The sequence below is a fragment of the Apteryx rowi genome, unplaced genomic scaffold (assembly GCF_003343035.1).
Source record: "Apteryx rowi isolate R43461 unplaced genomic scaffold, aptRow1 scaffold_84, whole genome shotgun sequence".
NCBI classification, from domain to species: domain Eukaryota; kingdom Metazoa; phylum Chordata; class Aves; order Apterygiformes; family Apterygidae; genus Apteryx; species Apteryx rowi.
In genome coordinates this window covers 1701865-1722546 of record NW_020451138.1, presented here as the reverse complement: position 1 = coordinate 1722546, position 20682 = coordinate 1701865, and the positions used below count along the sequence as shown (strand labels likewise).

Genomic DNA, 20682 nt, shown 5'->3' with positions numbered 1-20682 from the left:
ATTGAATTAAAAATTCTAAATAATAATTATAAAACTAAAAATAATACTCTCTAGTAGGTTCTGTGGGTTTTCATAGCATTTATTTATACAGAATCTCATTAAATTCATCTTCAACAACTTCTGTGGGACATTTTTGTCAGTATACTTGCTTACTCTGCCTAATTCCACTCTTCAATATACAGTATTTTTCTAATGCAATAGCAGTAGAAAAGATACGAAAGAAACGTTAATTGAAGTGGATTATGCTGCTATACAGGCTATCTCTACAAAAAGGTTTAAAAGACCACCGTCTCCCAACGAAATAGGCAGAAAGCAGTTCAGTGCTGACTCATAAGGGGTGATATATTGAAAAATTGCTTTTACCTTATTGGCAACACATGATAAGGTAGAAATTCATGGTGGTTCCCTCCAGGCAGTGCTGGTAATCCCTTTGTTGTTCTGGTGTTAATCTGGAAACTGACTGTGACTTGGCTTGAAAAAAAAAAAAAGAACATAAAATGATTTGACCAGAACTGGAAAGGGGCTCAGAGCAGACAATGACAAAGCCGGAGCTAAAAACAACATCTTGGCTGAGTCTATTGCCTGGCTAAAAATCTGTTCAGCTGTTTCACAGAAATTCTGAAAAGGGGAGTGCAATATACCTCAATTTGCATTGGATGGCTGATTCTGTTTTAAAGTATACACTTGCAATACTTGTATGACACTTGTATTTTTATTACTTGCATATACTTGTATTACAGATATGCACTTGTAATAAATTAGAACAGGTAAATGACAGCCTAAGTTTGTACTGACTTGTTTGTTTGTCCTGACAAGGAAAAATCCTGCCTCAGGAGTTCAAATTCTTTTTGGTTGTGCAAGTATAACTTCAACTAAATTGATGTAGAAACAGATTCAGTATTTGTTTACACACAGGACTCAAGCCAACATGATATAACAGTTCTATTAAGTGACACACTTGTTTTGGTCTGAATCATGACTGTGTTAGGCTAACATTAATACTTCAATTTAAGGTACTATATCAGTTTAGTGTTCAGTTATCCACGCAAACAATTTAAATAATTCTTCTAAACTATTTTATCCAATTAGTAGGAGTTTCCTGTTTTGACACTACCTCTAAAAGCAAGATATATATTTTATTAAAAAACAGAGGTGCTCTTTAATAATTCATATATAAAACTTAAATTTCTGTCTCTTTGTTAATCCTATCAATAACAATGAAAACCCATCCAGTGTAGTTCCTTCTAATTAAACCACACTAATTCATTTTAAACTGACATCCAGGATCAAGACAGATCTTAAATTGAGTGACTGTGTATTGCCATAAATCCTTGTTCTTTTGCTCTCCACAGTCGTGTCAGCTCAACTCATAGTGTGTCCAGAGCAGATTGCACTTATTGGTCTCCCAGGAACCTAGCCTAGAGCAACATGAAGGAGGAAAGGAAGAAGCAAAGAGGCTGGTGAACTAAACAGGAACAGTGAAGGACAGAAAGCTGGCTGCTGGCCAAGTAGTTTGCAAAAATTTGGGGAAATTCTTGCTTATATTTTTTACCATAAAGATAAGGAACTTTGGAAATGATTTTTTTTTAGAATCAACTTTTAAACTCTATTTTTCAAATATTTTTCTTTCTTGGAAGATTTTTTTAAAGTGATTCTTTTTATAGCAAACAAGTACTTGTTCCACCAGCTGCCTATTATTAAAAAAATAGCAAGCTTATTTCTTTTGTTATCCATCTAGGATCTGAAAGGACATATATAACTTATTTGGCAGCTGGTGTGTTTCAAGATGAGTTTAAGACTCAGATATGATATGTGTCCTTACAAGATTCGGTCACCTTCATGATTATACCTAGTTTCGATTTGCACACACTCACACAGTTTGAACTTTGAAAATAAATACGCCCAGCCTGTTGAAAGGAGAGCAGAAGGAAGGGCTGATGGGATGTATCGTTTGGTGCCGACCTGCGGAAGAGGTGGCATTTTTCTAATTTAACTCGAGGAGAAATCAAGCGGTGGCAAGCGACGAGGAAATTAAAGGCAGTGTAATATCTGATATAAAAAGGTACATCACTAAGAGGAAACGAAGCCAGTTACATCACCGCAGAACGGAGCAGCGCGTGGAAACCTTCATGTCCACAGGCAGCGGCCGCACAGACCGCCTTCCCGCTCGGGGGCCGCCGCGGGCCTCGGGRGTTGCCACGGGCCTCGGGGCCGCTTGGCGTCTCCCGAGGTTTGGGGGCAGCCCCGGCCCCCGCCCGCCTGCGGCAGCAGGGTGAGACAGGCACCGCCTCACACACCTCACATGGTGGGAGCGGGAAAGGTGGGAGCAGACTGCTGCGGCAGCCAGTGCAGCTGCCTCAGCTTACACCGCTACACGAGCGTTTTATTTCTGGACACCCACGGCGCGGCCCCTTATGGCCCAGGCCTCGCTCAGGGGGCAGCGCCGCGGCCGCGTCAGTGGCAGGGAGCGGGCAGAGCGTGAGCGATGRCGCTTCCGGCGTATGGGCGCGCGCGGCCCTGGGCGGCCATCTTAACTGGGGGCACGGCTCCGCGGCGCCATGTCCCTTGAGGGCGGGCTCCCTTCAGCGGCGCGGCGGGGGGTGGAGCCGCCCGCCGCGCCGCCCTCTGCCCGCCCGGAGCCGCCGCCGCTCGCCTGTGAGTCGTGGGTCCGCCGCGGGGCTGCGGAGGGGCGCGGCGGGCGGGCGGAGGCCTGGGGCTGGGGCTCCGCTCCCCACCAAGGGGCGCGGGGCGGCGGGGCTGAGCCGGCCCTTGGGAGGGTTTCGGGGGTTGCGCCGCCGCCGAGGAGAGCGGCAGCAGAGCTGGGCAAGGCCGGGCGCGGTAACGCGGTGAGCTCGTTTGAGCTGGTTCCTCAGGCGGCGTGTGGTAGCCCCGCAGTGAAGATAGCTGGCGCTGAGGAACTGGTGCCGTGTGAAGAGCTTCACCTGCTCCGTGCCCTGGATTCAGGGCGAGATCGGATCACTTCTCTGCCTCTGTGTGGAAACAAAAACTTGAATGCCGTCACCAGAGGTGCGTGGGCGCTCTTGTTGCTCACAGGAGGCAATGAGCAATAAAAACAAACTGATAACTACCTGGTTTTAACGTCTCGCTTTTCTGGGCAAAGTACAAAGTGTTGCCGGGGGTCAGAGGTTTGAAGTCTAAGCAGTGTAGTTAGTTAAACTATTAACTCAGGCTGGGCCGGTACCTTTTCTTTGTCTATGTTTTTAATTATTGTATTTGAATAATGGAGCTATTCATCTAACCTGAAGATCAGTTAGCAGGTTCAAGACTCAAATGCTTGTTTCTGCGTAACTTCTAAAGTAATTATATCTCCAAACAGGATTCAGGCTAAAYCACAAAATCATAGAATAATTTAGGTTGGAAGGGCCCTTTTAGAGGTCACCTAGTCCAGCCTCCTGCTCAAAGCAGGGCTGACCTCAAAGTTGCATCAAGTTGCTTGGGCCTCATCCAGTTGGGATCTGAATATCTAATAGGAGCTCATTCACATGAACACTCAGCGTTCTGAAAGGTAAAATTGTTGAAGTCAAACTGAGTATATCCGTTGAATTTGTCTGAAGGGTTTTTTCCACRTAGAAGGGAATGAATGCTAAAGATTCTTGCTTCCAACAAGCTAACTAMGAGTTGCCTGTTTGTACAGCTGAAAGGCTCAGCAGGAATTTGGCAGGATGAAGCCTGTCATCGTGGTGCACGGTGGAGCTGGCCGGATCTTTAAAGAACAAGAAAAAGCATGTCGCTCTGGGGTTGTCAGAGCTGTGCTGCGAGGTTATGGGATCCTGAAACGAGGAGGCACTGCCTTGGATGCAGTTGAGGAGGCAGTACGATCCATGGAAGATGATCCTCATTTCAATGCAGGTAACTTTTCAAGAATGTTATTGTTATCAAGAATTAAATGGATTTAGAATCATTAGGCATTTAAAATGTTTTGTCATGCTAATTCTGAAAATGCTGACTTGTGTTTTCTTTTAATTGTGCACATTGCAGTGGAGTAAATATTTGCATTACAAATACCATGCTATTTTATTATACAGGGAAATAAGGTATGTATAGTACTTTCCTGTGAGCACGCTTAGGCAGATGAATTAATCTTTCTCAGTTTTCAGACATTTTATACCTGCTGTTTCATTCTGGTACTGCAATATTACTGTTCTGTAAATGTTCTATTACTGTGTGGTGTCTTCAAGACATGGATTCCTTAATGGAGTATATGTATAGTTAATGTTCATATTTAAATCGCTTGAACATAGCTTTGAGCAAAATTTGAGCCTTAATGTTTGGCCTTTACCTATTGACTGAGGAAGGCTGTTCTTGGGGGGAAAAAAAAAAAATAATGCTTGCAATTAGTACTTTGGTAAATAATATTACAAAAAATAATGTAATAACGGTATGTAATTGAATTCATACATTAAAGGTATTAAACTGAACTTCGTAACAAATAATGTGTTTGTATTTTCTAGTATTTTTCTCCTTTTTATATGACCTCAGGTTTATTGTTTTGATGAATTTCAGTGGGAAATATTTCCCCACCCCCACCAAGGTATGTCAGTAATGAACATGAAAAAGACTTGTCAGTGTTCGGCATTTTAGATAGTGTGCTTATTTGTAATGTGGACATTCTGTTTGCAGAGATTCACTTGTTTCTTCTCACCTTGTAATTGGGGGTGAGGGAAAGATTTTACTTAAAGTTATATTGTTTGTGACTGGGGTTGAACCTCTTGCATTTTAGAGGAGAATCGTGAAGCAGACTTGGAGGTGTGATGTGTGCTATGAGGCTATTATATAATTAACATCAGGCTTGTGTTCTCTCCTGGCTTATAACTTAGCATATTAACTTATAGTTCTCTTTACCCATTCTCTAAATCTGTCACTAACCTTTAGAACTTTGTATCGCTTAGGTCAGTAAATCAGTACCTATTTGGCCTTTAGCTCATCATACTTCCTGGGGTATGTCTCAAAATATCTCCTCTGGCCAGACAATTTAGATTTATTGTTTTAAAAACATCAACTGCTTCAGGATAGGAAAAATCCCTTATTCTTGAGGAACATCTCTGACTTCAATGGAGTTCTCTTTGATATTAGGTGTCCAGTTGTTGATGTGGAAGTAATTTCAGTATAAATTTAAGTGTAAAGATTCTTTGCATCTCTTCCTTAATCATTCCATGAAAACGATCGCATACTTTCTTGGTTTGTTATACATTGGTTTTGATGATTCTGTAAAGCAAAGTTATTTAGACTGGAAACATATTTTAGCTCTGTGTGACTTTCTCTGTGGTGAAAGCCTACTTTATAATGGTCTGCTTAGGCTCATTTAACTTGTACACAACAGCCTGAGGATTTGTACACTTTTCCTGGTAAGCAGAAGCACAATAAGTAGCAGTAATCTGTGTTTTGAATATGAGTTTTTTTTATTTATTTTTTTTAACCCTTCATTTGGGATCTTGTCACTAGTGTTGCTTTTTTTGAGCCATGCTGAGCTTTGGGAAATGGGTGAAAAGGGGTGCAATGACACATGACAATGTTTTCCTTTTTATGGAGCATTGATTTGGTTCTTCATCTGGAGACATTTTCACTGGCTTCTGCTCCACCTCTATTTCTGATTTGTTTCTGGTGTTGTGGGAGGAAAGGCTGGGCAGGCACTTCCAAGCTACCTTCTTTCACCAGAGCAAGAATTCCAGCCTCTCTCTGAGTTCAGTAATTGAACTGACAGTTGCGAGCCATGTATGCTCATTTAGAAATGATTGTATCATTTGCGGATAGGACCTTAGTCTCTACCATATCCAGTGACCGTTAGTTATAACTTAACGTATGAAGTGCGATATGTGTATTTGACAGCCTTTTTCATGGTATGAGGTCATGTTTATCCTTGATGGAAAATAAGCTTTTTTTTTGTCTAAGGGCATTTACTCCAACTTATTCTTTGTTTTAATAATTCAATATTTATACCTTGTTTGTAATATATTAAATGAGCAATTTTTAGCAACGCTTGTTTAAACTGTGGCCTTGTGAACCTTATGCCCTTGTTCAAGTTTGACTATTTTGATCTAAATGGCAAGTAGTCTTGTAATCACTTATGTATACATCTAACTGTGTTAATGCTCATTAGATACAGCTGCTCTCAGTAGTTGGAGAGGATGAGCTGAAAGCTATGTGAAGAGGGCCCTGATTGGAGTGGCTGTTTAAAACTTGCCATGTGGCATTTATCTCTGTAAAAGAAAAAGCAGTTTTATTGTAATGTTTCTAGAAAAACATGGACATTGCTAAGAGGCAACAAGAAAGATTGCGAAGCGTGCACATAAGGATCAAGCTATGTCCCTTTTCAAATAGGGTTCAGCTGTACTTTAGTTGCATCTCCATGTAGGCTTGGTGTTGGGGCTCAGAAGCTATACTGTCTTCTGAAATTACCGTCTTAGTGAGTTGTGCAGCATATAACTTACAATAAAGTCATCGAGTTCTGCTTGTGGTGAGGAAGTGACCGTGGCACTCTTTCCTTCATGCCCCATCTCTAATGATTAGCAGTATTAACTAGCTTAGTCTGTGTCCTTCAGATACAAGAAACGTCATTCCGGTACAATGGTCCTTGCACACTCTTTCCTTCTTAGCTTTTTTGCTGGACTTAGCTACGGTGTAGTCTGTAGATAGAGGGAATTGGGGTAATGTTCCAAGCATCCTTGCAGTAATTTGGAAAATGCCAGATGCATTCGTTATTTGTGGTCCCTTAGATTTTCCCTCTATGTGTTTCTGCTTTGTTCCCCTGCCCTTGGCTCATAACTGAGCCAACCTCCCCCCCCCCCCAGTGCTGCTGCAATTACATAGTATCCTCAGAGGCAGGTAGGCCTCACCTGTCATGCTGGAAGGCAGGTGAAAAGACAGGCTGATCTGGAAGCACACTGGTAACCAGCCAGGAGGCATTTGTAACTGCAGAAGGAGGGATTTGTGCTACCTCCGCTAAACAAAAGTTTTGTATCTAGCTTTGCCTTGTTGTACCAACTTTCATTGTCATCAGCAGATAGGTCTAGGTAGATCTCTAAGACAAGTGGGATGAACTGTGCTTTGAGGGTGCCTGTCTCTCTATAAAAAGAGCCTTTTGTAGGCAGCTACCTTCAGCCAGATGAACTCTCCAACAGTTTTCTGCTCAGGATATGACAGGAGTAGCTTATTTAAGCTTTGGGAAAGGGAAGGACCCCTTTCATTTAGCAAGAAAGAGGAAGCTCAGTTCTATGTATGTTAATTTACAGGAGGTGGATGCCTGACACAGATGATTAATCACRGTGAATGAAATCCAAAGATATGTTCCCTGAGAGATCTGCAGTACGTACGGATTTCTATAAATGCAGTCTTGAAAGGGACTGGTAGGACTTCCTCTGGAGCCATGCCTCTGGTCACTGGTGTCTGAGGAGGCTTCTAGTTCTAGTGGGAATTTCAAGATGATGGGCTACCTTGTGAGAGGGAACTAAGCATGTTGTGACATGGCTTATCTAAAAAAATAATAAAGACTTATTCCTTGCATCAGAATAAGGGAGAAACCAGAAGAATGATGTTAGCACAGGGGGCACAAGGAAGTTGCCTATAAGCTCTCCGTAGATCAGAGTAGTCCAGAAATTAGCAGGTTCTGAATGATGCAGGACTGAACTCTGGAATGGTTTTTGCTTTTGGAGAGGGGCAAAAAATAACTTTTTGGGGCAGAGTTCAGGTGTGTGTGAGTTGGGGGGGGGATTTTGAAGATTACAGGAGGAGGATTACAGGATTTTGTTGCCTTGTGTAACAGAGGATTGAACTTTCTGTACCAGTGTATTTCAGACCTGAATGTAAGTCTCATGTCAACAGTTGTTAACAATGGTTTCTGACTTGCTATAATGTTGGTTTAACAGAATAAAAAACTGTTTTAGCTTTGCATAGTCTTCAAGTCTTTCTACCTGGGTTAGAGTGAGTCTACCAGGATTTTTTTTTACTTGTTGTTATGTTTAGTCTTCTCTATTACTATTAGCAAGACTTGTGCACTTGATCACCTACAACTTACCATTCTCCTGTGGTACAGTTATTGGCATTATTTAAAAAAAAAAAAGAACTGTTTGCATTATCTCATTTTGAATCTCATTAATTTTAGATTAGGTTAGTGATAGCACTGATAATTATAGAAGAAAATAACTACCCAGCATTTTATTACTTGATTTTTTTTATTTTTTTTAATTCCTTCRTCTGCTGTTTTTATTTGGCAATGAAGAACTTGGTATTTCAAGTTTTTGGTACACTAGTGAGTGGATGCTTTAGCCTTTTATTCTGCTCTATCAATTTCAACAATTTCTTGGACTGTTAGTGAGATACTAATCTCCTGATAGGATCGAACCCTAAACTATTTTGCTGGGTTGTGTTGTATCCTACTGTTGGAAAAAATATAAAGGTAAAATAGCTTTATGTGCACATAAAGTGATTTGGGGGACAGAGAGTCCTGTTTATGACTGTTTATCACTTTATCTTTTATACCTAATATACCATTTCAGATGGGATTACACTAATGGCATTGCATATACTGAATTAATGATTTGCATTTGAGTCACAAGTGCGTTTTCCATCTAATAAAAGAATAAAAAAGAACCCTTCATTTTTAAGTAGTCATTGTACCATGTGAGACTTCTGTTAATGGCACTGGGTTTTGCCAAGTATAACCATACTTGGCAGYGTTTCTGCAATTCTTTTTATAATCAGGAGGTAGTCACTCTCAGTAAGTCAGAAGACAAACTGGGGAAGAGAAAGCCTGCTTGATAATGTCTAATAATTGAATCGTGTGATGGTTAGCTCTTAATAACTTTCTTCTTTTTCTCTTTCTTCCCTGGTGTGTTTGGTCTTTTTTTTTCTCTCTTGTCTTTAGGCTGTGGATCAGTTCTAAATGAAAAAGGTGAAGTAGAAATGGATGCCATTATTATGGATGGAAAAAATCTAGCCTCAGGAGCAGTATCTGCAGTTAAATGTGTAGCAAACCCAATAAAAATTGCTCGACTTGTCATGGAAAAGGTATGCTGAATGTGTACTTGCATATGAAACTTTCTTTCCCTTAGGACTTYATCCAGTATATTGATACACCTTGTTGATGATGTTTGTGTAGTACTTTAAATTGGGAAAGAAGGCAGAAGTGGGTGATAGTGTTTGGAAACTATGGTCATGACCATAAAGAACTTCTATTTTAAGTGTTTAAGTGCTGATTAAAAGTAACATTCTAAGAAAACCTCAGTTGTGACATGCAATTGGAAGTTCAAGGAGAAATTGATCCAGGCATGTCAGTCTTCTGCAGCGCCATAGCTAGTGTTGAAAGTTTTGGTGGGGTGTGTGGGGGGGGGGGGGGGGGGGTTGGTTTTTTTGTTGTTTTTTGGTTTTTTGAAGGTAACGCTAGCACTATATGACAGTGACAAGATTTAAAGAGAATCAAACTTACCAGTCAGGGCAGCAAAATGATTACTACTAGCCCTACTTTCTACATAAAAATCAATCCCATGTTACTCCCCTAAGAATTCCCTCTTACCATCTGCCACAGYAGATTTCTCTTGTTTTTCAGAAATGGTGCAATTGCTATAGTTCAGATGATATGTGTGATATGTGCATCTGTTTTACCATAACTGGACTCTGATTGTGATCAAAAARTTTGCACCATTTCTGGTGTGTGCATTTTTTATCCTGCTAGTGCAGCTACACTGTGGTTGAAAAGGGATTGTATTTGCAAGAACACTTATTAACAAAGGGGATTTATGTTTCTTTAACCTTTCAAAGTGACTTTTGAGAAAACAAAACCTCTTTTTCTAATCTATAAAGAAGATTTAAATGCAGCTTGTCCTCAGAGGCTTTCAAAGGATGTAAGAATTATTTTTGCCATTAATTGGAGGGTAGTTCTGTTTTTAAAAGCAGAACTTTTCAGTAAAATAATTAATACAGATTTTTTTAAAATGTGTACCTACCAGAAAACAATGTTTAAATTTGTGATGAATAAACTTTTTGTCCCTTTATGTGGGATTTATCCTGTTTAACCAGGACAAATAAGTGGGTATAATTGGTAGACAGCTTCACAAGACCAGATGCTTTGTAATTGGAGAATATAGGTGGAGGTTCAGGGGAGGCATCTCTTTTAGGATGCTGGGGGGAAAAATTTTTTTTTTTCTTTTTCTGTAAATCATTTCTTTTAATGCCATTGTTCAGTTCATGTTCCGAATTCACTGATTTGGTCTCCATCCTCTAATGATGAAATCCCATTTAAGTCAACAAGAATAAAGTCAAAGCAGCAGAAATTTTTTTTGAGAAAATAACATCCCAAAGCATTTAAAAACACACAAAAAAACAACCAACCCCTGCCCCCCCCCCCAAAAAAAAACCCCAAACCAAAAAACTTTCCTATGTCCTTGTCATGTATAATGAGGTCTGTCTTGGCATTGTATGACACTTCTAGTGCTCAAAATGTTGAGGCTAAATTTGAAATAAAATAGTAAAATCCAACTGTATAGGACCAAACATAATTGTATGGCTCTAAAAACACGAAATGAGAAGCACTTTCATTTTGTGGTAAAATGTATTGCTGTTTGCCTGGATGCCAGGAATTCTGCGTTGACAATAAAGATCAAATATATATGTTAGCATGAACTGCTTGATGTATCTTAAGGTAAGTTTTTGCAGCTTCTGTGGTAGATATTACAAATTGGAATACCTGATGTTGCTCTTTTGTTGATCTTAGGTAGGAATTATGGRACACCAACCCAGGCTATTTCACAGTACTTTCCAGAGTGCATTTTATTTGTTGTGTTTTACTGTGGATAAACCTAATTTTCTTCTGACATTGCACGTGTTGTTTTAATGGATACCCTGTTCACAGAAGATAACAGCTAAAGGAAAATATTCTATTAAATAAATGAAAGCCTTTTCCATATATAGTATTTCTTTTCCTTGGGGGAAGAGGGAACAAGGGAAGAAGAAAGTTAGGTATGGAATTAGAAAATACTTTGAACTCAGTGACCTTTAGATGATGAGGTTGGAGTTTTCATGGGGTCCTGAGCATGTTTAAAGAAAAAACAAAAAACACCACCACCAACAAAAAGCACCTCTTGTAATTATCTGTGTTTATGTTCCTTTTGTGGAACAATAGGGGCTCCATCTGCTGGTTAAAGTAACTCCTTAAAATTTTGCTGCACATGTGTATTTTGTAGGCTGTCACACCATCACTGGGCTCAAACTTGTCCAAATCCATGGTGTAGAAGAAAGGAGGGCACCAGAATAATTGCCATTCATGACTGACTAAAATATTGAACATACCAGTCTCTAGAGACAAAGGGCTTAGTTCATTAACTAACTAATCCAACAAATCCTTGAGAAAGCAATTAAATTCCTGTGAAATCATTACTGTTTGCAGTGAACAAAAACATGATGCACTGAAAGGGCTTTTTTTTTTTTTTCCAATGGGGCAGGTAATCCCTGCTCTTCCCCAACGCATTTATTGGGTGGATCTCGTGAACATTGGAACAGGGCTTCGATGCAATGCATGAGCTGCCTGTGTATACATTTTCTCCTACTGAATCACCCAGCTCTTTAAATTAGACAAAGGAGAACTTAATGTAAAACATGGGCTCCTTAACACAAAGGTGCTAACTTTTGCTGTGTTCTGTGTGATGCCAGGATTGTTAAATAAACAGCATTTTGGTCTGAATTCCAGGCAAGTGCAAAAGCTTGAGGGTCTTTTTCCTCCCCATGTGCCATAAAATTAATGAAACTTGCTATCATTTGTTGTTTCTTATTCAGGCCTCTTTTTGTCTTTTTGGACTACTTTGCATAAATGTGTCCCAGAAAAAATTAGGCACTTAAAGTTAGCAAATGTATTCATGAAGCTGTAGAAGAAGGATGAGATAAATATGCTTTTGTGTTTGTTTGACAATGTTCTACCCACTCTTTTGATGAACAGTATACATTGAAGGAAAAACAAATTGACTTCTCCCTCAATAACTTTTCCCAGTGAGGACTGCAAAAAACTATCACCGAAGCTTATTCCTCTATATGCAAATATTTCTTGTTTGTGGACCTCATGGGTAGGCGTGTTATCAGAATGTGCATATTGGAGGGAACACTTAAAGTTTAAATAATTTTTTTTTTTAAAGAATAGTATTAAGTCTCTATTCCTGAAGCAAGTAAGTGATGGAGGAGATGGCCTTCTGATATATATAAAGTCAAAAAGAAAAGTTCAGTGGTATTTTCTAAAAATAAAATTTGCAGTATTGAATCATGTGCCTCTGGTGGTTTAGTTACAGTGGCAGAGGGGGGCAGTATTGCACGAAGAAGTTCTGTTCCAAGTCCAAGAACACTTCAGCTTTGTCAGAAATAGGTAGATCTTTTATTGTTTGGTAATGTCTCTTACTATGTAGTATTGTTGTCCCCTCTTTCAAACATACAGACAACTTTTTCCTTGTAACCCTTAGTCTTGTTCTGTATAGCAGTGCTGTCATGAAGTAAAGACTTAACTTGGAAGAAAAAGATATTTAAATGTTTTTAAATATTTGCCATTAGGGCTACCGCATATGTGAATGACCATTCAGGAGTGGGTTTAAAGTGTATTCACATTTCTTGTTTGTATAAAAGTTTGAGAACGTTAGAGCAGAGACTGTGTTAGGCTGAGGCAGAGCTCAGTATCTGTGGTTTGGGAAGAGGATCTGCTCGAGTCTTCAGTCCTTCACAAAAATGCAATGCTGTGGCTTGCTCGTAGTAGTGATTGCTGGTCATTGCTTTAGAAAGCCACAGAAGTTGATGGCCTGCAGCATCTTAGTGCGAAGCTTTGAGACTATAATTGTTCTGCAGAATCCAGCATGACACAGAAATACTGAAATTTCTGGCATCCTAGCTTTAGAAGGAGAAGCAGTGTACATGCCACTGCGATGCTCTGCAGGGCTTATAAGCCTGGCTGTCTGACACATGACTGCTTCCAACATCATGCAGTTCTACTTTTTGGACCTAAGCTGGTACCTGTGTGCCGTGCTATAAGGTCTTAAGGCCTTAAGTGAGCTGCTATGCTCTGAAATAACTTTGTACGATATCATTAGACCACTACTCTTCCAAAAGCTTTTGCCACTTTGAACAATTATGGCTGTGCACTGGTATAAGAAGTTGATGCTTATTTTTGGACGCTTATTTAAAAAAAACAAAAAACTAAATGAGATTTTAGAACTCCTAATAAAGTAGAAGGACTAATGAATCAAATCTGTTTGGCAAGTTTCTGTAAAATAAAAATTAAGGCATACAGACTTTGAAGCACGGATTTAACTAAGGCTGTTGACTTAAGATCAAGTAAGTGCATTGCTGAATAAAGGGATCAAAATGGAACTTCTGCAAATCTAAATATTGTTAGAAGAGAGCAAGTGATCTTTTTGTGAAATCTGAGAACAATATTCTATTCATAAATATGAAATTCAGGGTCCATAAGAGCAGCAGCTAGTAAGGGAAGTATTATAAATAAAATGATTCAGCTGATGTTAAAAAACACTTTAGCGTATGATATTTAAATCTTTTTGTTATTTTACTCCTACAAGGTGTAGTTACTTTGACCAAAGCAGGGATTTATTTACCATTCTCTTCTTCTGATTAAAGTCATTCTAGATCTCTTAGTTAACTGGACAAACCAGTTGTCTAAACAAGTAATGACTTGGTGATTGCCTGAAAATGATACAAAGAAGTTGCATGCAAATTAGCAAAAAGAGCAAACTTACCAATTTTCCTTTTCCTGCTATAGCCAATATTAAATAAATGAATGTAATTCTGTTTTACTAATGCTGAAGGCTTGTTGTGGAAAGCTGTAACATTCTTCTAGTGGAAGAGGAGATAGGCATAGAAATCGAAGTTTAAAAATAAAACCAAATCTGGAATGTTCTTTAGATACATATTTTTAAATGAAGAGTGATTATACAGAATTGCTCATACAAGACAAATACTGTCAGTGAACTTCTTTTCTGCCTTCCCCAGACGAAACACGTGCTGCTGACTGACCAAGGTGCACACCTGTTTGCTCAGGCCATGGGTGTTCCTGAGATTCCAGAGGAGAAACTCATAACTGAAAGATCCCAGGAGAGATGGAAGAAGAACCTTGAGCCAGATTCCAACCCTGAAGAGTTTCAGAAGTAGGGTTCTCATAAAATATGTTTTGTTTTTAAATACAGATAACTAGTTTGTGCTGTTGGTCTGAAAAAACAGAATTTGTACGGTTGTTTTCAGATTTGAGAATGCTTCAGTTCTGATTGATACATGATTTGATACTGTCTTCAGAGTATGTCCTCAGTGAAAGTGATGAAACATCAAATCTTCAGTGTATTTGTTTTGTGTAAGTAACTGGAGCTTAATGAACAAACTTCTTAATGCTCAAGAAGGAAGATTGTTGCTCGCTTTGACTTAGCGTGGGTTTTGTGGCATTAATGGCGGACAAAATTAGAACTTGTTATTGCTCTTAAAATCGCCAGATACAGAAGTGCCTAGAGCAGCTTTAACAAACAAGGAGGTGTAGTTATTTACCATAGAAGAACTGTGGTTAAGAAAAAAATCTACAGTCCACATTTTAAAACAGCCATTATCTATGCAAAATATATATATATGTATATAATATTTTTTTTTAAAGCTGATTTTGGAAAGTAAATGTTCAGGTGTCTCTTTAAACTGGATTAGATAGTTAAACTGCATCTGAGTTTGGCCAGTAGGACCTTCTGAGTACTGGTATGGCTGTTTATAGTGGGGAGAAGAAAAACTAGACCAATAAGTTCAGTATAGTGGTGGATGTTGATATGTATGTAATTGGATTGTATTAGAAACCAAAAAATGAATGTCATTTGAAAAATAAGCAAACCTGGCACAGGAAGGTGGAGTGGAGGTGAAAAGAAGAAAAATCATCAAGTATCAAAAATATTTTTTCTACCTTGGTGAGATAGACATAAATTACTGTTTTAAGCTTCCATTTTTATGGCAGTGGTTGTGGCATAGGAAAATACTGTGTTACATACTGTTGCTTGTCTGTTCTGTGAAGTAGTAGTAATGAGGGAATAAGAGATGAAGAATTTGTAGATCAGAAAGAGGAAATTTCTTCTGTGGGTGTGTTAATTAAAATCCATGAAATGGGACCACAAAAAACAAATTATATGTTACTTCTGATAAACTGCTAGAAAGAAAAACAAATTCACAAGACCAAAGTGAGGTTGTTCCTTGATCAAAGTTATCAGTTCATCTTGTGTATGACACAAGTTTTTTGATACATTGTCTATCAAGGACTGTGTGGTGTAATTCATTCTCAAGAATTTTGAGGATGGAGTAGCCCCCACTCTCTCATATGTAAGTTGGAACGACATTGTATCTGAGTCTCCATTCATTCTGCATAACTGCTTAAAAACCCCTCTCATTTATAATAGTGTTAGGCATCTTCAATTTCAGCACTGTCTTGATCTGCCTTCTGATACTGGAAGGCTTGTGTATTTCTGAGGGGCTTGAGAATTTTGTCGTCTTAGTCACCATGTTCTTTTTCTGATAACCAGTGCCCACAAACATCAGCACAAACTCAGAGTTGAAAACGGGTCTCTTTGTTAGGTCATTTGTTACTGTACTGTGTGTAGAAAGTTCTTTTTCCTCGTTGTGTCCACAGTGATTATGCAGAAACCTGCCTGAGGTGAATGGGCAGAAAGTGAAAGTATTATTTATTAGAGACAACATAATATGAGATCATACTGGGAAGCTGAAGGTTGGTGTGTACTTCACTGTCAGTCCTCAGGTCCTAATAATGTATCAGTTGACTGTATTGTAAATCTTATGGGTTCATGGCTTTCCAAGCAGAAGTTTGGTGCCTCCAGAAGAGACCTTTGTCTTCTGCTGGTTATAAACCTGCATTGATTCACCAAATATGAATATTGAGAGCATATTTCTGAGAATATGTTAAAGGTTTATGTTTCCATTGCATGTACAAAATGACATCTTGTACCCCTTTTGCTGAGAATAAGGTGTGGTTTGTTTTATCTTCAGTCTCTCATTCCAAAGATCTGTAACAGATGGATGGGTGGGAAGCCCATCTGCAGCATCATATCAGTTTGAGATGAGGTCCATCTTCACGTAAATGTCAGAGCAGTCTGTAAGGTGTGTGATTCATCAGTCAACTTTGATTTGCTGTGAATGAAGCGTAGGGACTGGCAGTATAATATTTTACATAAGCAGGAAGGAACTGGAAGTTGATTTCCTGCAAGATTAATTGTGGGTTTCATGATGTACAAAGACTTTGCCTGACATAACCTCCCAAAATCAAAGCTAATTAAAGACCCTCACCAATGCCCAGACAACTTCCAAAGGTATTCTCATTCCGGCACCTGTTGGGCAGTTCCTTGAAGGATCAGTACAAAGTCTTCTCCTTTGTGGAGGGATTTAGATATTTTGAATACATCTCTCCTAACTAGATACTATTTTATGTCATGACATGAATTACCAAGATTGGAATATGCAGACAGACACTCAGACTCTTGCTTCTTGATACTGTATTGCTTCTCAATCAATAACTGTTACAGTAAGTTACAATAGCCTTTCTCACACTCTCTTGCCCTCTCTCTACTATACAAATTGTTTTTAAGTAGCCTCTTACAACTGACTTTTCTGTGCTGAAGAAATCAAGTAATTGTTGAGACTTTTCTTTTTTTCCTCTTCAGTGCATGAAGATTTTTAAGCTGGTGTGCAGCTCAAACAGATTCTACTGGCCAAGTGATTTAAACCCCAAGATTCTTTGTACTTTGTAGCCAAGTAGGAAAATACATATTAATGATGCATTATGAAATACTAGTTGAAAGGCACATAAATAACCTTTCCATTTTGTGACATTCAGACATTTAGGGGGATAAGGAAGAAGAAGGAGGAGGAACAGGAAGGAAACAATTCAATGGATTCATAACAACTTTGCTCTCTCTTTCTGTATTTACCTGTTTACATGCATTCCTATTAATAATTCAAGTTAATCTCCCTTTGAGACRGTGGAGACAATTCTTGCATCTTTGAGTTACTGTGCAGGGGAAAGTTGTGTGTCAGGTGTCATATGCAAAAAAAACCTACTCCAGAACTCTAATGGCTAGAAATATTCCTGCCCTGTGGGGTATTTTTGTTTTGTTTTTTTTTCCTCCCCAAGTGGAAGTTTCCATGCTGTAAAGGTAAAGTCATAGGGGAGATCAGACAGATCAAAAAAACAAGMGTGTTTTCTGTGTTATTAATTATAAAGCTGTCAGAATTGTTACGTATTGCTTGTTGGTTAAAAAGATAGTGTGTTTTGTAATGAAAAGCATGGTAAAAATGGCTTTATCATGAGTGTAGATCAAACTTTTTCACACTGTAATTTGCAGTGATTTTTTTTCTGTTTTAAAGCTACCTGGAAAATAGATGCAGCGTGCTTTGGCATGTATGCTTTAATTCTACCTGATTTTGTGAACTGTTTTTCTTGGCAGAGACCTGGGAACAGTCGGTGCTGTTGCTCTAGACAGTGAAGGAAATGTAGCTTGTGCAACATCTACTGGAGGACTCTCTAATAAACTGATTGGCCGTGTTGGTGACACAGCATGCATAGGTATGGGGTGTGGGGACTTCCCTCTTGTTTTTTGGAGGTATCTCATTTAAAAAAAAACACATTGCATACATTCTTGCTTCTATCAGTAAATTGAAACATAAATATTAGTACATATAAAACGTGTTCTAACATTCAAATATATCAAAACTCTAGCTCCTTAATGCAACATGGAGACTGCAGGTAGGGAGTAGGAGTAGAGGTGAGTTGGCATCATCATCCTCCAACACTACTTTGATCTGGGAGAATGGGGATGGGAATTTGTTGTTCTCCACCCTTCCGTAATAATACCATTTAGGTCTGATTTTTTTTTTGTGTGTGTGTGTCCCCTTTCTGTGCATTCTAATAATTTTATCCTTATTCCATGCTCACAGTTAAGTCAAAAATGTAGCCTGTTCTGCACTAAAATACTTTTTTCTTGATACTTAGGAAAGTAGGTGTAATTGTAATTACTGCGGTTTCATTATACCAGTGAACCAAAAGTCTAAAATGACTGGCAACTTTGAGTAAATTCCTGTTCTTGGAGAGCCCAGATAAGACTGCGTCAGAACCTAATAGATGTGGTGTGGAATAAAGGAAATATTTTAAGAGATCTCTTATCCAAGTATAAAAAGACACTTGAAATCCTTTCCCCAGGCTTGTTCCTCTCATGGTTCAGACTTGCCTTTTGATTGCTTCAGGGTTCTACCATGGAGTTGGGGTTTGGGAAATAATTATTTTTAGTAAAATGTGTTCCAAACTCAGCACTGCTGTTGGCAGCTCATTATTATCATAGAGCTAATACTAGCTTTTTCTCACACCGAGTTACTGATATTCTGGTAGCCTCTGCATTTTGAGAGTGATTTTTGAACTTCATTTTTGATTGCAGCCTTCTCACTGAGTACTGTTGCTTGCAACTTTTGCCCTTACTAGAGGTCTGCAGAACTGGATACAGGAAAAGCTAGTGATGCTTTTAACTATCACAGCCTCTTGCCCATATGCAATTTGAAAAGGGAGTTGACAGACTTATCGTGGCAATGTTTTTCACGTGTAAATTGGGATCTGTTGGAAGGGGGCTATCAGATGAGGAAAGCAGGAGAGGGAAGAATCTTTCATTGTTCTGGTTGGCCTCTTTCCCCTCACCCACTACCTTGTTTATCCATATAATCCCATGGTAAGCTCCTCCCTGCACTCCTGGGAAATATTTTTCTTTGGAGATGTGCTAGAAGCAGGGGTGTTGGGCAAGCGGAAGCTTGGTGGAGAACAGGGTGTGGAATGTGCCTGAAAAACAGGGATGAGAAAAGAGAGGAATGAGTTTGGCAGAAGAAACACCCTGCTTGAGATGAGGAGTTAGGATTTCTTCAGGGGTGCTTCATAATGCTCCGCCAGGGCCCAGGCTCTTCAAATCTCATCTGCTTTTGCCTTTGCAGATAAGTCCCCCACAAACATTGGTCAATTCACCTACGTCTTCATTTCCTTCATATCTTTCTGAGTAGTGATGTTGTCTGACCTGGCTTTCTGCATCCCATTGCTATTCTGCTGATTCTCAAAACACTGTCCCTTGCTGTTCTGGAAAATATTTATGCCCACCCTGTGAAGCTCTGGCCTGCTCCTGCTTCTCCTGCTCCAAGCAGATCACTACTCTTCCAGCTCTCTTAACTTGACACCTGACTTCATCCTGCTGTTGCTGATTTCTGTTATACTTTCTACTGTTGAAATTGTGAGGCAGAAATGAGAAAGGAGTCAGTTGTTGACACTGCTCCCAGAAGTGAACAGAACTTCCATACCATTAGGAAGAAATGTTAGGTACCTTTTTTAAATAATGCAGAGCTTGTAAATTGTATTACAGAATATTACCTTTTTTCTCTGAAAAGGAAGTGGAGGCTATGCTGACAACTATTCTGGTGCCGCTTCAACCACAGGACATGGGGAGAGCATTATGAAAGTGGTCTTAGCCCGACTGATCCTCTATCACATGGAGCAAGGTATATTCCAAACTTCCTGTAAGCTAAAATACGGAGGATGGGAAATGTTGCCTAACGACAGGTTTACGTTTATGTACCATYATTATAGAGCAGTTGTCCAAAGAGTGGTTCCCGGAAGTATGTGGTTGGACTATCTCTCTTAAAAACAAACAAGCAAAAAACCCCTGAAGTATTAATAAAGCTAATGTAGCCTTAAATGGGCAGAAATATCTATGCTGCTTGATGTTTAATCATGTCTTATATCAATGTATGTTGAAAGATGATATTGTCTACTCTGTCATGTTTAACTGAAGCTTTCTTTAAGAAAGTTTTTTTTCCAATTTGAAACTGTGATTTTTGTGAACAAAGAAATAGAAAGCAAGTAAAGACATTTTTAAGGAGGGAATGGGGGAAGGTTAGAGAGAAAAGAATCAAAGCATCACAGAATGGTTGAGTTTGGAAGGGACCTCGGGAGATCATCTAGTCCAACCCCCCTGCTCAAGCAGGGTCACCTAGAGCACATTGCACAGGATTGCATCCAGGCGGCTTTTGAATATCTCCAGAGAAGGAGACTCCACAACCTCTCTGGGCAACCTGTGCCAGTGCTCTGTCAMCCTCACAGTGAARAAGTWTTTCCTCATGTTCAGATGGAACTKTCTGTGTTTCAGTTTGTGCCCGTTGCCTCGTGTCCTGTTGCTGGGCATCACTGAAAAGAGTCTGGCCCCATCCTCTTGACACCCTCCCTTCAGATACTTGTACACATTGATAAGATCCCCTTTCAGCCTTCTCTTCTCCAGGCTGAAGAGTCCCAGCTCTCTCAGCCTCTCCTCATAGGAGAGATGCTCCAGTCCCTTCATCATGTTCATAGCCCTTCACTGGACTCACGCCAGTAGCTCCATATCTCTCTCGTAGTGGGGAGTGCAGAACTGGACCTAGCACTCCAGGTGTGGCCTCAGCAGGGCTGAGCGGAGAGGGAGGATCACCGCCCTTGATCTGCAGGCAATGATCTTCCTAGTGCAGCCCAGGATACTCATTGGTCTTCTTGGCCACAAGAGCACACTGCTGGCTCATGGTTACCTTGCTGTCCACCAGGACTCCCAAGGTCCTTTTCTGCAGAGCTGCTTTCCAGCAGGTCAGCCCACAGCCTGT

The 20682-nt window shown here is 39.6% G+C and overlaps 1 protein-coding gene across 2 annotated transcripts in view; it reads left to right on the top strand.

The window, feature by feature from the left end:
• Positions 1 to 2580: 2580 nt before the first annotated feature.
• ASRGL1 (asparaginase like 1) overlaps positions 2581 to 20682 on the top strand; it is a 21310-nt gene continuing 3208 nt past the window's right edge. The window contains exons 1-6 of one of the 2 annotated variants that reach the window (XM_026089993.1): positions 2581 to 2655; positions 3656 to 3870; positions 8882 to 9024; positions 13990 to 14144; positions 17475 to 17593; positions 19444 to 19554. In XM_026089993.1, the coding sequence (XP_025945778.1) occupies positions 3684 to 3870; positions 8882 to 9024; positions 13990 to 14144; positions 17475 to 17593; positions 19444 to 19554 (715 nt within the window). In that variant the 5' untranslated portion in view covers positions 2581 to 2655; positions 3656 to 3683. Of the gene's footprint in view, positions 2656 to 2729; positions 3028 to 3655; positions 3871 to 8881; positions 9025 to 13989; positions 14145 to 17474; positions 17594 to 19443; positions 19555 to 20682 lie in introns of those variants that run through there. The other variant, XM_026089992.1, reaches the window with a different exon arrangement.